Below are 17,170 nucleotides of genomic sequence, written 5' to 3' on the forward strand. Positions count from 1 at the left end.
AAAGGGATTAGCAACGTTGTGCTCCGATGCGATCTTCGGGACTATCACATCACCGCGATGCACAATTTCCCTGATTAGGTGATATTTCTGTTCTATGTGCTTACCCCAACGATGACTCCGAGGCTCCTTTGAATTTTCCAAGCCCCATTGTTATCACAATAAAGAGTGATAGGAAAATCCATATTTGGAACAACTTCCAAATCTGAAAGGAACTTTCTCAGCCAAACAGCCTCTTTAGCTGCTTCACAAGCTGCGACGTATTTGGCTTCCATAGTGGAGTCCGCGATGCATCCTTGTTTGATGCTTCGCCAGACTACAGCATCTCCATTCAGAGTAAAAACCAACCCCGATGTCGATTTACGAGAATCTCTATCGGTCTGAAAGTCAGAATCCGTGTATCCTCTAAGGATCAGATTCTTATCTCCATACACGAGCATGTAGTCCTTCGTTCTCCGAAGATACTTGAGGATCTTCTTGATCGCCGTCCAGTGATCAAATCCTGGATTGGACTAATATCGACTAGCAGTCCCTACTGCATAGCAAATGTCGGGTCTGGTACATAACATTGCATACATCAAGCTTCCTATAGTAGAAGTATAGGGAATCCGTCTCATCTCCTCAACTTCTTGAGGTGTCTTAGAACATTGATCCTTAGACAAAACGATTCCATGCCTGAATGGTAATAAACCTCTCTTGGAATCCTACATCCTATACCTGATCAACATTTGATCAATGTACGATGCTTGAGATAGGGCTAACCGTTTGTTCTTGCGATCCCAAAAGATCTGGATCCCGAGAACATACTTTGCCTCACCCAAATCTTTCCTTTGGAACTAGGTAGTTAGCCACTCCTTAATATCAATCAGATACCCTACATCATTCCCAATGAGTTGGATATCATCCACATACAGTACCAAGAAAGCTACTGAGTTTTTGATGATCTTCTGGTAAACATAAGACTCATCAACGTTCTGATAAAAGCCAAACAACTTGACACCAATGTCAAATCTGATGTTCCAAGATCTAGATGCTTGTTTCAGCCCATAAATGGACCTATTAAGCTTGCAAACTCTTTGCTCTTGATCCGAAACTATGAACCCCTCTGGTTGAGTCATATAGATGGTCTCCTCAAGATTACCATTAAGAAAGGCAATCTTGACGTCCATTTGTCATATTTCATAATCATAAAATGTGGCTATGGACAGGAGAATCCTGATAGACTTCAGCATGACAACTGGTGAGAAAGTTTTCTTATAGTCAACTCCCTCAACCTGGGTATAACCTTTTGCCATGAGTCTAGCCTTAAAGGTTTGCATCTTTCCATCTACACCTCTTTTTCGCTTATAGATCCACTTACACTCAATAGGTCTTACGCATCAAGTGGATCAATAAGCTCTCAGACGTTATTGAAGTACATAGACTCCATTTCCTAGTTCATGGCCATAACCCATTCATCTTTATCAATATCCTCCATTGCTTTCTTAAAAGACAACGGATCCTCTACCCCATCATTCATAATGACGTTTTGGGCTTCAGTCAAACTCATATAGCGATTTGGTGGGTTCATAACCTTCCCACTACGTTGAGGCAGTCTCAACTCTTGAGCTGGTTGACTAGATGTCCCAACCTCAACAACTCTTGTTGATCTGTCGGCCTATTCAAAAACTCTTGTTGAACCTTCAGTAGTCTCAGTCTCACTAGAGATCTCACGAAAAACAAGCTTACTTTGTGGCTTATGATCCCTCATGTGATCTTCTTCCAAGAAGATAGCATTAGTGGAAACAAATACTTTGTTCTCACTCGGATCATAGAAGTATCCACCTCTCGTTTCCTTGGGGTAGCCTATAAAGAGGCAAACCTTCAAACGCGGTTCCAACTTCATTGAGTTAGTCGTTAGCACATGTGCCAGACAGCCCCAAATCCTGAAGTGGCATAAAATACCTTTATGACCTCTCCATAACTCAAAAATTGTTACAGAAACACTTTTCGAGGGAACGTTGTTCAGGATATAACATGCAGTCTGCACTGTATAACCCCAAAACAAGTTTGGAAGATGAGCATAACTCATCATAGATTGAACCATGTCCAACAAGGTTTTGTTTCTCCTTTCTGATACACCATTCTGCTGAGGTGTACCAGGGGCCGGGAGTTGGGACGCAATCCCATGTTCTATCATATAGTTATGGAATTAGAGGTCTATATACTCTCCACCACGATCAAATCGTAGTGTTTTTATCTTCTTACCTAAAAAGTTTTCAACTTCAGCCTTATACTCCTTGAACTTGTCAAGGGCTTCAGACTTACATTGCATTAGGAAGAGATAGCCGAACCTTGAATAATCATTTATGAAAGATATGAAATATTCATACCCACCTCGAGCTTTAACATTCATCGGACCATAGAGGTCTGAATGTACAAGCTCCAAGGCTTTCTTGGCTCTGTAACCTTTTCTAGTAAAAGGTCGTTTGGTCATCTTGCCTTCGAGGCATGATTCACATATCGGCAAGGAGTTTTTTTCTAAACTATTTAGAAGTCCACTTTGTACCAACTTCTCAATCCTATTGAGGTTGATGTGACCTAACCTTAGATGCCAAAGATGGGCATTTTTATTTGGAGAAACCTTTGATCTTTTAGCTATTGTTGCCATACTAAACATTTCACTGTTAAACAAGGCTGTTATGACTAACGGCCTTAGTACATATAAGTTATTTTCCATTGAACCATAAGTAATCTCCATTCCATTCTTGAAAATAAATATTTTATTCTCAGAAAAGGAGACGGTGTAGCCTTGTTCAATGAGACAAGAAACCGAAATTAAGTTCCTCTTGATATGAGGAACTACAAAAATATTATCCAGTAACAGATAACGTTTCTTGTCAACAAATAACTTCAGCCTGCCTACAGCAATAGCTGAAACAACCTCACCAGTACCGACTCGAAGAGTCATCTTTCCCTGTGACAACATTTGCCAGGAACTTAATCATTGGTAAGAGAAACTGACATGATTGGTAGCACCTGAATCAAGGATCCAGGCAGAATCATCATTCTCTACCAGACATGTCTCCATGACCAATAAATCATATTTACTGTCTTGTCTTCTCTTTTGAAGAGTAGTGGGATCAAGGTCGTTTGTCACGAAATTCGTTTCACACGATTCTTTTCACTGTAAGTAATCGGACATTTTAAAAGCTTTAGACAGAAATACTAACGAGTTGCTGAAAAGAAAAACACATTGACCTACGTTAGGTTTTAAGCAAATACCCGTTGTAAAACAAAACAACATCCAATAAGGTTTTAGCAAAACTAACATGAACCCCATGTGACATCTAGTTTCGCAATGACACTTCAAAGGTTTAGGACAAAAGCCGCGAAGGAGGTCAGTTATCCCTCTTCGGAATTGAGAAGTTTTCAACCAGTCATTAATACCAGAACAACTCTTGCTCCTATAACGAATAGCCATCATTGATTTGGCCAAGAGATCATTAACTTACTTAAACAATCTCCTGTAAGTGTGACCCCGCCATTTTAAACCCTAGAGGTCCCTCCTAAAAGGCCAATCCGAAGGGAAAAAATCCGATTGAGGCAAACCTAAAGCAACCCTATCCATTTATGGAGTTCACCTTGATATTGACCAACTGCATAAAACCCATCCGAAGAGGGTCTCACAAAGGCGACACGAGGGAGTACAGAATGATCTCATAGTGTGAACCAATGACAGAGACCATAGACATGGTTAACACACACCCTTCACCAACTTACTATAAACACTCTCTTCATCCACCTTGATATTGACTCATGCAAACATCATCCGAAGGGGGATGCTTCCAGAGCACCACGAGGCCAAGCATGAATCTCACGGTGTGAACATACAGGGAGAAACGTGAGTGGAATCATATACATATCTGATACGCCTCTTCCTCCCACTGAGTATTTTATAACCTAGGGTTTAGCTTACTTAGAAAAAACACGACTAAGGATTTTAACTAAGTGACTTTTAGGTTTGCACTAGAGTAATATTTACCTTGGATAGTTGAACAACTTTTGATCATCATCCATTAAACTCTTTAACGGAATCTTTGACCAAATTGTCGTATGCTTGTTGAAAATCTATCTAATTCACCTTTCCAGGTAGGTTCCCAGGTAGGGGTGTTACGTTTATGTCAACTTAAGAACCCCAGCCTAGCTAGAACCCGCCTTAGACAAAAGGTCCCTTATAGATAGGTTTACAACAAATTTAATCTTTTACTCAACCAATTTAATCCTATTAAATCGATTTTAAAAGATTAATCTAGGTTACTAAACTCTTTAGAACCACTTGAACTTAGGTCTATCTCAATCCAATTTTAAAACCATTTTAAAAAACTTGAGTTCACCCTAAGTCCGCATGCAACTCTGAATTATTGATTTTAGGTCTAATTTCCTTTATAACACTTATAAACGGAAACCAACCACAATGCGAAGCTAACACATGCAAGGCATTCATAACAATTATAAACAGCATAAGTGTCATGCTCAATGCATTATCCATTCATTGCTACTTCTTTTCTATAACGCTTATACAAAACCACAATGAAACAAGCAAAACATGCTTCCATTCACCCTTAGACTATAACATTTATAATAAAAGGATGATGCATGATAACGCTTACTGCATGTAAAATATAACTCTTATATTTCATGATACATGCTCATGCTTTCATGTAATTTCTTCATGCTTGATTATAACATTTATAATACACGATGCACGAATAATTACACAACCTAAGATGAGTTTTAACTATATGACAAACATTTTGGCATATAAGTACCATACATCACATGTATAAACAACCAATATTAATGAACCAGGTAAAATTGCCTTAAAAACACAAAAATCAAACCAACTATTACAAAGACAAGGAGTCTCCGGTTCAAACAGGTGAACCGGGTCTTGAACTACTCGGGCAAAGTATCGCTTCTCCAACAATCGTGTACTAAGTACCCTGCGATCATCTACACGATAAAAAGAATGCTTTGCTCTATAGCTTACCAGCGCTCCTAAAGCTAAACGATTGTTTAGCATTTACTATACAACCGTCTAGAAAAATCTAAATAATTGTTTAGTTATTACTACATGATCGTGTACCTTTACTAAGCGATGAAGCCTGAAGTACACGATCGCTTAGCGCGCTCTGCACAACGCCCGCCTTCCACGATTGTCTAAACGACTACGATGCCGTGAAGCACCATCACCTAAGTGATCGCTTAGCTAGTGCCTCCGTATCACATTCGCGCGATCACATAAGTAGTAACTAAGAGATGAAGCTAACTACATGATCGTCTAGCGTGCGCCTTTTACTAAACGAAGAGAATCCCATGCTGCCTCTAGGAGCGTCTACCTCCAGCGACTACCCGATCGCGCAACCAACGCTATGCGATAGATTAAACGATTTACCCCATCGTTTAGCATTAGCGAAACGATCATTTAGAAAATACTATACGAACATCTAGAAAAATCTAAATGATCATTTAGTTAAATCCCAACGATCGTTTACCTGAGGCTACACGATCCGACCAATGCTTGGTCTTCTTCTTCGTTGAGAACCGCATCTCTATGCTTCAAAGCTTCAACATGAATGACTCGATGAACTCAAACTCTTTGAATTACAGACATGATTGCAAAGTTAATTTCGCCCAAAAACATAGGGGCTCTTACAATTAACACTTTGTAATACCGAAAGCTTTAACAAAAGGAAATTTAAACCCGAAATATCATCAACTCAACCACATATGCAGAAAACGATTAACCACAAATACAGAAACCCACTGCGACTGTAAAATGAGTTCAGTTTAGAGTTGTAATTTGGAATATAAGAGAACCTAGCTCTGATACCAATTGAAGGAAATCGAATCCGAGATTTTCATGAGCAATGGAAATAAGATTATTTCATATCACAATCATGAATGAACATTACATTTACAGTCAAATCTATACTAATCAAACGACCGACCTCAATGGAAATAAGATTATTTCCTTGCTTCGGGAAAGGAATGAATTCCATCTTGTGGATTGAGTTCCCAGCTCCCAGATCAGAAAAGTCCCCAACAAGGTAGGCATGTTGAGTTGACAATCTGGCCACTTTCATCCATACTAATCAAACGACCGACCTCAAAGGTAGGAGTTCCTAAAACACTCAGGATTGAGGTCGTGTCACCTATGGTCGTTTAGGTGAGATGCAAGTTTCTAGTATCAACGACATTATATATAGAGTTTAGTTATCTCGTGGTCTAGGTCTTATACAAACTCTTTGTATAGGACACCTTTGCTCGCACATGTCCACATGAATGGTTAGAATCTACCATCTATAGTAGTTTACAACATTTGCAAACCTCTACAAAGCGGGTCGTATCCGTAGTGTCACAAGGATCAGGTATCCACCTTAATCCTTATACTACAAACTTATTTAGGTTATCACTTAAGGCATGATAAACTTGTATATCACATATACATGCTTAAGTTCATATTAGATAACTAAGGAGCTTTGTTTATTGGATATGAGTAAATGCCAGTATTAAATAACACTTATTTTATTCATTAAACAATGTGTATCTTTACAAAACAATGAGACTCCGAGAGAATTAGGACACCAATCCTAATAGATAGGTTGTTCTCTTAAGTACTGACTCCTGGTCTTGAACAAAGGGCCCCCGCCCTCTCATGGTAGAGAGGGATTTGGTTTATTGGTTGAACCATAAACCAATTGTTCAATAGAGGATCAGTGGAGACTTAAGGAGTAAGATGTATTATAGGGGTAAAATAGTAATTTTGACCTAGTTGTAAATACGAATGACCTATGAAGGATCGACTTACTGATTATGATTAAATCAAGTGGACAAAAATATATAGTGAGAATGTGTGCAATTATTGAGCTATAGTGGTATGTCTGGGTAGTTAATGAATATTGATTAATTCGGCTTAAAGAATTTAGTCAATTAATCTCAAATCATCAGAACTCATGATCTGTAGATACATTAAGTCCCTCTACTAGCTCATAAAAGTATTAAAATTTAGATTTGAATATTGAGTAAATTTGAAACGTTCAAATTCGAATTAGGGTTTGGATAATTATATTTGATATAATTAACGTTTAAATTTATTAAAATTAAATGTATTTTGAGAGTTAGATGTTTTTAAATATTGATTACACAAATAAGTATTCGTGTTTGAATTAAGTGTTTTCTTAATTTAATATTTGATATTAAATTATTATTAATTAATTAAATTTGTTTAATTAATTATTAATTAAATCAATTTCAATTTTAAAATTCAATTTTAGAAATTGAATTTATATTGTATTTAGTTTAATAATGTTAAAAAATAAAATAAAATAAAATTGAAATTGAAATTTTGATTTTTTAATGGATTTATCCCAAAATCAAATCTATAGTGGATTTTCCAATTTTAAACACTTAGCCCACCAATCTAGTATTATTTAAAGTGTCAAATAGTTAATTAATCAGTTTTGCATAGTTAATTTGTTTAAATATTTAAGATTTCAGTGGGATTTGAAGGGAGATGAAAGATCAATTACTGAATTTCTACTGAAAATTTGATTTAACTCTCCAATCCAATCCAAAATACCCTCTCAATTGGAGTTCCACCACTCAATCAAAAGCCTAAGTGTAGTAGAGAAGACTTTCTTGGTGGTCTACTGTGAGAATTTAACATCAATTTCGTGGAGATTGCAAGAAACAAGTGGAAATCATCAAAGGTATTCAAACTGAAACCCTACTGTTGGAAACTTTGAGTTTGCATGCTTGTTACTCAAATTAATGGAATTAGAGTGCTTAATGATTCTATTTGCTTCCGTACTATGCATGTTTACTCCATTAGTTTCTAACACTTACATCTCACTTAACAATTACAAAATGGGTCATATCCATAGCGTTATCAGGATAAGACACTCAACTTTCATCCATTTACTACAGGCCTTTTAGGTTATTACTTGAATATGAACCACCTGTATGTCAACCACATACTGTTTAAGTGACATCATATAATTTTGGATCTTAGTTTATTGGATTGAATTAATGCAGTCTAAATATCAAATAAAATACATATGATTTTATTAGATAAATAATTTGTGTTAACAAAACTACAAACTACGAGATACACTAGATTTAGGACATCTATCCCTGCCACCTCAGACTCCACCTCCTGCTTCAGCCTACTACACTCACTAATCCATGCCTAACCCCGACATTAATACAATTAACCACTTAATTTAGTTCCCACCCAAATTCCTTAATCAATTGCAACTTCTAACCAATTTCCTTTTAATTTCGCTTCATTTAAGCACTTAAGAGAATTCCTTTGAATTTTCATTTATTTTAAACACTCAAATAAATTCATTTTAATTCTCTTAAAATTTAACCAAGTAATTTAATAAAAATCCTACTAACTTCAATTAATTTCTCTTCTCTCTTCCTTTTAACACCTAATTGGTCTTTTCCTAACTTTCAAATACTAGTTTTTAGTTCTCCCCTTTTTATTTGATTAACACAATTAACAATGCTTTAGAAAATTCTCAAACTTCCATCTAATTACCCGAATTGTACACACTTAGGGAATTCCCAATTAGGTTTGACTTATCCAATATTGGAAATTCCCTCCAACTTTTGTACTTCCCTGATTTTTCAACTTCTTACGAAGTTATTTACCTTTCACCACACTATTCAAACTTAGAAGGATCACTTTTTCACTCTTTCATATACGCAGAGATTTCACTTGGAAAAGAAAATGTTCCATACTACTGAATTCATAAGGAAAATTTAGGGCTTATAAATTTAATTAAAAAACTAATTATTTAATTAGATTAAATAATCAAATATTTACTTCGATATTTCATATTTAAATAAACTTTTTATTTGGATTATTCAAATAAACTTTTCTCATATAACCTATAATTTTAATATGAATTTTATTCACATTAACTTTTTAATCAGTAGTTTTTATATGAATCTCATTCATATCATTAGTATTTGAACCCTATTTATATATTGAGAGAGAGAGTTTAATTTTGAATCTAGTTCAAAATCAACTTTATATTATAATGTATCCATATACATTATATTAATTGCATCTCATACAATTAATTTACATTCCTTTATTTAATTTGACCAATTCAAAGTATTCCAAAACTAATTTATTCTTGTTTTATCCTTAATGAACAAGCAAAGGGACCTAATGAACCTATAAATCAGAAGCCCCATAATGATACGAGATTAAATTAATTAATCATTCATTAATTAAGGGTCACTCCACTAAAGACTCATAACTACACTTTTAGCACTATAGAATACTTCTGTGTCCATAGATATAACCATTACCAGTAATTCAACCCTTCACGAATTGCTCGTATGAATTACTGGTAATTACAGCTGGGTCAAATTATCGTTTTACTCTTATAATTACCTCTTACTCCTTAAGTCTCACTGATCCTCTAATGAATAACCTATTTATGGTCCTACCATAAACAAATCCCTCTCCAACCAATGAGAGGGAATGTCCCATTCTTCAAGACTCGGAGTAAGCACTTAAGGGTCATCTACTTACCCTAGAAACAGAAAGGAGCAAATTTCATCTTGTGTAGCTATGTTCCTAGCTCCCTTCCATTGACACATCCTCAAAATGGTAGACTTATTGAGTCAGTGACATGAGTCACTCTCACCCATACAAATCAAAGAATTGCCCTCATAGACAAAAGTTCATTACTCACTCAGGATTGAGGTCAAATTACTTATAGTCATCCTATGAAATGTTAATCTCTTCAATTAACGATATTACAAAAAGTAATTAATCATTTCACGGCCTAGTCTTATTCAAACTTTTTGTATAGGATACCTCCACTCACATGTCTCCATATGAACGATTTAAATCACATCGTTTGTAACACTCACAACTCTTTGAACGTTTACAAAGTGAACCATATCTGTAGTGTCACCAGGATAAGGCACTCAACTTTATCCATATACTACAAACCATTTAGGTTATTACTCGAACATGATTTACTTGTATGTCTAGTACATATTGTTCATGCTACATAAAATAACCTTGGATCTTAGTTTATACTTAATGCAATCTAAATGTTAAATAGAATAACTAAGTCTATTAATGGTTTTGTTATATTATCCCTTCTTCATGATATATCATATATAACTTTGATTGAAATGGGGTAGTTTTAGAGATCGGAGAAGAGAAGAAGAAAAATAAAAGAGGAAAAATAGGAAAGCATCATGCCATAGATTGAAAAGGAAAAAGAGAGTATAGAAGAAGAAAGGGAAAATAGAAAAGTTTTTAGACTATATATTAAAGCATACGAAAGAAAGAAAATGGAAGAGAGATGAAATAAGATGTAGATAAACGATTTCAATATAATATCAGCTAACAGTGAGAGAATTTTTCAACCTTTTTTAATGGACAAGGGTATTCATATTAGTGCAACTTCTCAAATATCCAAAAGCCAGGTACCAATGGTTCCTTTCATGTACTAACAGAAAGGTTTTTTTTTTTTTTTTTTCTTTTTCGTTTTGGAGTACCAGTGAAACATTTGAGAGTTCAGAGTTTTATTTTTAAACAAAGTACTAACGGTTTCGGATAATTTTCATCAAATACTAATAGTCGTTAGGGTATCTTTGAACATATTTTTAAGTTTAAAGGTATTAATGAAACTTTAGAAAGCTTTGGAGTAATTTTAAACAAATTACAAAGTTTAGGAATATGTTATATTATTTGACGTTATATAACTACATTAAACACAATTTTCACACAATCAAAATTGATTTAAAAATATTAAGAACGTATTTTACTATGCTTTTGAATGAATATCCAAATATTACAAGTTGAGAAAGAATATGTTTTCCTTCCGTTACCGAAGATAGAGAAAGAAAGAGTATCCGCTCTATTATAGAAGTTCAGAATAAATGTCTTTTATGTCTCAACTCTTTTATCGGGAAATAGAATAACTAATAGATTGTGAACTAACTCTTAAAAAAAAAAGAGAAAATACATCAAATAGCTCTACTATACAGGTAACCATATCCTTACTAGAGTTTGAAATAACTCTGATATTACAAGGGAGGTTGGATTAACTACTGATGATGATACACTCTTTACACAACTTCTAATACAACTCTTTTCATTCACAATTGTTGTTACCGGGAAAAGGGTATTATATGTTCTAGCTGTTAGCGGAAAAAGACTATGCGTTATGGATCACCAGAAAAAGAGTATGGGTTATTGATTTAACCTCTAACTATTACGTACGTAGCTCAGAATATCTGTTCTATTCAGTTAAACAACTCTAAAAACTGTAAACTAACTATTTCAAACAACTCTTTTCACTCTAGTAGAAAGTTGTATCTTAACTCTGATTTTACCCCAAGGGAATGAGTTCTCTTATTTTAGTTACCGAGGAAATAGTATAAGAAAGACTACTAACTATTAGAAATGTGTTCAAAATCAATCCCAACAATGCCATAAATTGAAATAATACTCAAACATAAACGTCAGAGACTTCTTTTTCTTTTTCTTTTTCTAGAAAACATAAACATTAGAGACTAAAAGCTATATTTAGCCTCATTATTATTGTTTTGAAATAGAATATGACCATAAATATGAACAAAACAAAAGCAAACCTTTGAAATCACCAAACACACCCATATATTTACAAGAAAAAAGAAAAAAAAAAAGGTACAAGTATTTGCAAATGCAACTGCAGGCTTGCAGTATTTGGATCTTGCTTGAGATGTCTAGTTTAGACAGCTTGTGTCCTTTGGAAATCCATAAATTTGAAAGCAAAAGAAAGACCTTTTTCTTTCAATTCTCTCAAATCATCAACATTTGGCTGGTGCCATGTTAAATTTTGAATGGCCTTGTTTTCTTCAGCATCCCCTCCTTCTAAGAAAGCTCCCATTATTTTCCCATCTTTGATCCAATAACACCCAAACTTTGGCTTTTTCGTTGCCGGATTTCTATTTCCGAACAACACGGTCGTTTCTCCGATGTTGTCTCCATAAAACTGCCATGATAGATCGAAAACGCGTGAATAGAAGTAGGGTAGGTAGTCATATTCTTCAACAACCTTGCCTTCTGCCATGATGGCCTCCACAGCTTTCATTGCTGATTTTCTTGCATGATCAACATGTTCAACTCTTCTCAGTTCATTGTAAATCTTCATTGGGAACCAAGCAACGTCCCCGATCGCATACACGCCATTGACACTCGTTTTAAACAACCCGTCGGTCTTGATCCCTCCTTTGTTCATCTCAAGCTGCCCTTGGAATAGCCTTGTCACAGGTCTTGCTCCAACCCCAACTACAACCATGTCAGCTTCTAGCTCTCTCCCATTTTTAAGCTTCACCTTCTTTACCTCTCCAGTTGGATCGGCTTCGAGCTCGATCACAGATGTTTCCTTTATGAGTTTGATCCCTTTCAACGTGTAGTAGCGCTCGTAGAATTCGGCAATCTCTTTCGTAAACAGCCGGGGCATGCAATAAGGATCAGGATACACCATTGTGACATTCAAATTATTGAGTCTTAAAGCTGCTCCAACTTCAAGTCCGATGTATCCACCTCCAACAACCACTGCTTTCCCATTCTTTTTTCCTCTCATTGCTTCAACAATTTTGTCAGCATCCTTAACATTTCTCAAATACAAAACATTTTTGGCTTGATCTCCTTTTACACCAAAATCACTCAGTTTTACAACCCCTGAACCTGTTGCAATGATCAAAGTTCCAAACTTGAAAATTGTACCATCTTCACTTGTGAGTGTTTTGGAATTAAGGGCTGCTTTTACAATCTTTGTGCTCAGGATCAATTCTATCCCTTTCTCCTCATACCAACTGGGCTCCAATCGCTCCCCTCCACTCCCAACACACACATGAAACTGCGGCAACTTCGCCGCATTCCTCGGAAACAGACATCCCTTGCTGAGCGCCGGACGTTCATACGGTGCCACTGACTCCTCCGAAATTATACCAAGCTCCCCCGGCTTCACGCCTCGTCTAACGAACTCCCTTGCTGCATATCCTGCTGCCACTCCCCCTCCAAGAATCAAATATTTGAAACAGTTGGGAAAGTAGTACTTCCCTTCTTCAAGTAGCTCTTTTGCCTCATCAATCTTCTCTACAACCACCCTTCCATAGAGATAAACAGCAACTGTAAAAACCTTCCATTTTCTGATTGATTTTTCGATATCTTCGACTTCCTCGATCAATTCCTCTACCTTCTCCTCCCATTCCTCGCTTCGTTTGGAACTCGACCTCTCCTCCAGTTCTTCTAATTGGATGCTTAGTTCTCTTGCTAATCTTTGAAGGACACCCAAGTTCTCATCAAAGTCTCTGTAATACTTCAACTTTTGGTCTATTCTGTCCCAAATTCCTGCCATTCTTGAACAAATGAACTGCCCCATGTTCCTGTCTCCTACAACGTGCAACACAAACACTTTCCCGTTCTCTTACTTCTATTGTTCATACTTCTTAATAACAACAACATTTCATCAACAACATCCTAAATTATTAAATTTCTGGACATTTAATGAGTTACTTGAATATTCTTCAATTATTTTAATTTCATAATCTATGCTATCAGTCTAAAATTTGATTGAGCACAATTTTCAAGAAATCAAATTCACTATGAACCAACTATTTGATTTAATTTCTTTTCAATTTAACTGTAATGTATCTCTTGATGTGAATCTGATCATATCTTAATTGGTTAAGACGTAATACATCAACCAAAAGTTCAAATATTAGAACAGCTTGTGTCTACTTCATCTTTTACTTTTCCAAAAGAATGTCAATTAGATCTTTTGTATTTTACATTTGGTCACTATAATAGTATAAACAATGTCAAATATCTATTTCATGTAATTTTGCGAGCCTTATATTATGACCTTAGCTTTTAAGTTTATGTTTAATAAGACTATGAATCTTTAATTAGACAGAAAAAAAAGTTACTTATTAGATTATGTTATTAAATTTTATCAAACTATTTGACACTTTCTATAATTCAAAGACTTATTTCACACTTTTTTATAATTCAAAAATCTATTTTAGATACAATCTTGAAAATTCAAGGACTATATTTATAATTTAACAAAAGTAAGTTTACTTTAGTCTATCGATTTAAGCTTTGAAATCACGAAGTATTCTTTTTCATGTAAATTTGTCCTTAATAAAGTGAGATATCCTTGTTTAGACAGGGACGAGGAAAGTAAAAGAAGGAATTAATGAATTGTATTATCTAGTGACCTAGATAATTTGATATGGTTGAATATTTGAACTATATAATTAGATAATCTAATATAATATATATGTATATATATGTATGTATGTTATGAAGTTTAAGAATTTTTAAATGAATATCCCACCCTGTAGTAAATTAATCATAGATATTTCTGGGGAAGAATCACCTCAATTGATTTTTGTACAAAATAATTCATTTAATAGATATCAAAATTAAGAAAAATGCAATAGGTAACAAAAAGAAACATATGTGTAATTTTGAATTTAGTAACAACTTTATAAATTTGCAAATATAGCAAAAAGTTTAAATTTGATTTTTTTTATTTATTATTTATTATTTATTATTATTATTTATTCGAAATACAATACTAAGTACTACATTGATAAGTCAATAGTTTATAAGCATTCATCAAAATTTATTTAAAATATAACAATGATGTATCAATGATGTATCAATAGTCATTAAAATCCATTTCAAATATATTATTAGTGTATCAGTAATATATTAGCACTCATTCTAAATCTATTCCAAGTATAATATTGATATATCAGTATCATATTAACACTCATTCAAAATGTAATTAAGTATATTAGTAATGTACCATATTTTACAACACTCATTTAAAATACATTTTAAGTATATTATTAGTGTATCATTAGTAGTTTATCAACACTGATTCAAAATTCATTTAAAGTATAGCATTAATGTATCAATAATGTATCAATAATGTATCAATGTTCGTTGAAAACTAATTTTCACGTATTACATTAATGTATGAGTAGTATATCAACATTTATTGGTATATCAGTACTTCTTAAAAATATATTTACTCATGTGTAATATTAGTATATCAGCACCTATTCAAAATTCAATTTCAAGCGCAAAGGTATTAGTGTATCAATAGTTTATAAACATTCATTTATAATAGTTACCAAGAAAAAGAACTGAAACCATTATAAGTTGACAATATACTATAAAAACATTACTTTGAAACAAGCAAATAAGGATTCAAATTGAGCCCATGAATTTTAAAAAAAAATGCATGAATACTTGTTCACAGATAAACTTAGTATATGAAGGTTAAATTTGGCAGACTGATATATCAAATATAAAGTATATAAAAAATAAGACTCATAGACATGCTTAAACATCAATGAAGGTAAAATTGGAATAATAAGTAACAAAAACTAGATTTAATATTTTTTTTGCTATATTTGTAAATTTCAAAAAACCAATCTAGGAATGTTTTTTTTATTTTAATATTCTTATTGCCTCTTAAAACTAAAAAAAAGGGAAAAATGTTTCATACAAGAATCTAATTCCTCAGGAAGAATCTCCACCTGATCATGAAAAAGTTTTCGTGGGATCAGAAAACTGAAATGGGGTAGTTTTACGGTCTATTCCTCACCCTGCCCAGTGAACATCTTATTTCATAACAATAGAATAAAATTCGAATTGCTTTTATATCGACATCATGAATCAATTAATACTTTTCGAACCAACGATGAATTTTGATTATTGAATATCAAAGCATTTAGGTGGGGAAAAAGAAAACAAGAGAGTGTGTACCTGGGATTTATTGGACTTGAAGATCAAAAAAGAGAACAATAGCTGCAGAAGATTAAAAGAAGAGATTAGCTCGGACATTGATGATATAGACCTATCCTCTTTTTATAAGACAATAAGTGTGAAAGAACAATGGATGATCATAAAGAAAGGTATCCAAATGAATTGTAAAGAAGGAAAGAATGTAGTTGCCAACAATTAAGATGCAAATGGTGATCTTCTTTCTTTATAATGGTTTGTTTTTTCAATGTATTATCAATGTTGCAAGGAAACATATTGTTTTTCTTTCCCCATTGATTTGTAATATTATTTGACAAGTTTTTTTTTTCTTTCTTTTAGTTGGACTAGATGGAGGATTTGAACCTTTAACTTTTTGGTCTAAGATATCATGTATAAAACAAGTGAATTATGTTTGTCATATTATATATTTTATTTCTATAGTAATTGAATTGTTAAATGTTAATCGTGAGGTTTTTTTTTTTTACCACAAGACATAATATAAGCAATGGTAAAAACTATAGTAATTTTATATCTAAATCATTCCTAGATTATCGTTTAGTTTTATGTTTTAGAAAAATATAGTAACTTCATCATGATTTTTTTTACTTTATCAAAAACATATTTGAATTGCTAGCAAAATTTTTAAAAAATAAAATAAAACAAAATTTTTTTTAAAAAATCTTCTTTTTAATAGTTTTTAGTTTCAAATTTGGACTTATTAATCTGACAATGTTGTTAAAAAAGTAAGTAGCATAACAAGTTCATCAACTTATATTAGGCTTAATATTCAAAAATAGAAAACTAAATGAGATCTTATATTTTAGTTTTTTTTTTTTTAGCTGCAAGGGTATTTGACAACTCATTTGATTGTACGTATTTTTTACAAATAAATTTTAAAATTATTTTTCTTAAAAGAAAACGTTTCAAAATGAATTTAAAGATGTTTTAAAAATACATTGAAAGTGAAAATGGACTAAACTAAAAGTTCATTTTAGGTAAAATCAATTGTTTCAAAAGATAAAAATTCAAAGTAGATTTCGATATCATACTGTTATAAAAATTCGTAGACAATGTGAGAGAATCTATTATCTCAGATGTAATTAATAATGTAATTAGAAATATTTAACTAATTTTAAATTTTAACAAAATTATATTGGAACTAAAATTAAAATTTTATTGTATATATAAGAATAAGTAAATAGAGACGAAGAAGATTCCAAACATGAAAAGTACCTATGCTTTAAATATGTAATGGGTAGTTTTCAATATTTAAAAAGCAATCTTAATTTTCAAATGTTTTCCCCACATGCAAGG

General features: G+C 33.3%; 1 protein-coding gene across 2 annotated transcripts; it reads right to left on the bottom strand.

Moving 5' to 3' along the window:
* Window positions 1-11,522: 11,522 nt before the first annotated feature.
* Window positions 11,523-15,948, bottom strand: LOC120089726 (monodehydroascorbate reductase 3, cytosolic-like). 2 transcript variants are annotated; one of them, XM_039047096.1, is made up of 2 exons: window positions 15,860-15,948; window positions 11,523-13,465 (listed from the first exon to the last, which is right to left on the bottom strand). In XM_039047096.1, the coding sequence occupies exon 2, from the start codon at window positions 13,452-13,454 to the stop codon at window positions 11,796-11,798; it is 1,659 nt and encodes a 552-aa protein (XP_038903024.1). In that variant the 5' UTR covers window positions 13,455-13,465; window positions 15,860-15,948; the 3' UTR covers window positions 11,523-11,795. The 2 variants fall into 2 exon arrangements, with proteins under 2 accessions (XP_038903024.1, XP_038903025.1); XM_039047097.1 differs by having other exon boundaries at window positions 11,523-13,486; window positions 15,860-15,895.
* Window positions 15,949-17,170: the final 1,222 nt, after the last annotated feature.

This window comes from Benincasa hispida, chromosome 11 (genome assembly GCF_009727055.1).
Source record: "Benincasa hispida cultivar B227 chromosome 11, ASM972705v1, whole genome shotgun sequence".
NCBI lineage: Eukaryota > Viridiplantae > Streptophyta > Magnoliopsida > Cucurbitales > Cucurbitaceae > Benincasa > Benincasa hispida.

Coding starts and splice junctions, on each gene's coding strand:
- LOC120089726 (XM_039047096.1), bottom strand. CDS start 13,454: ATGGGGCAGTTCATTTGTTCAAGAATGGCAGGAATTTGGGACAGAATA.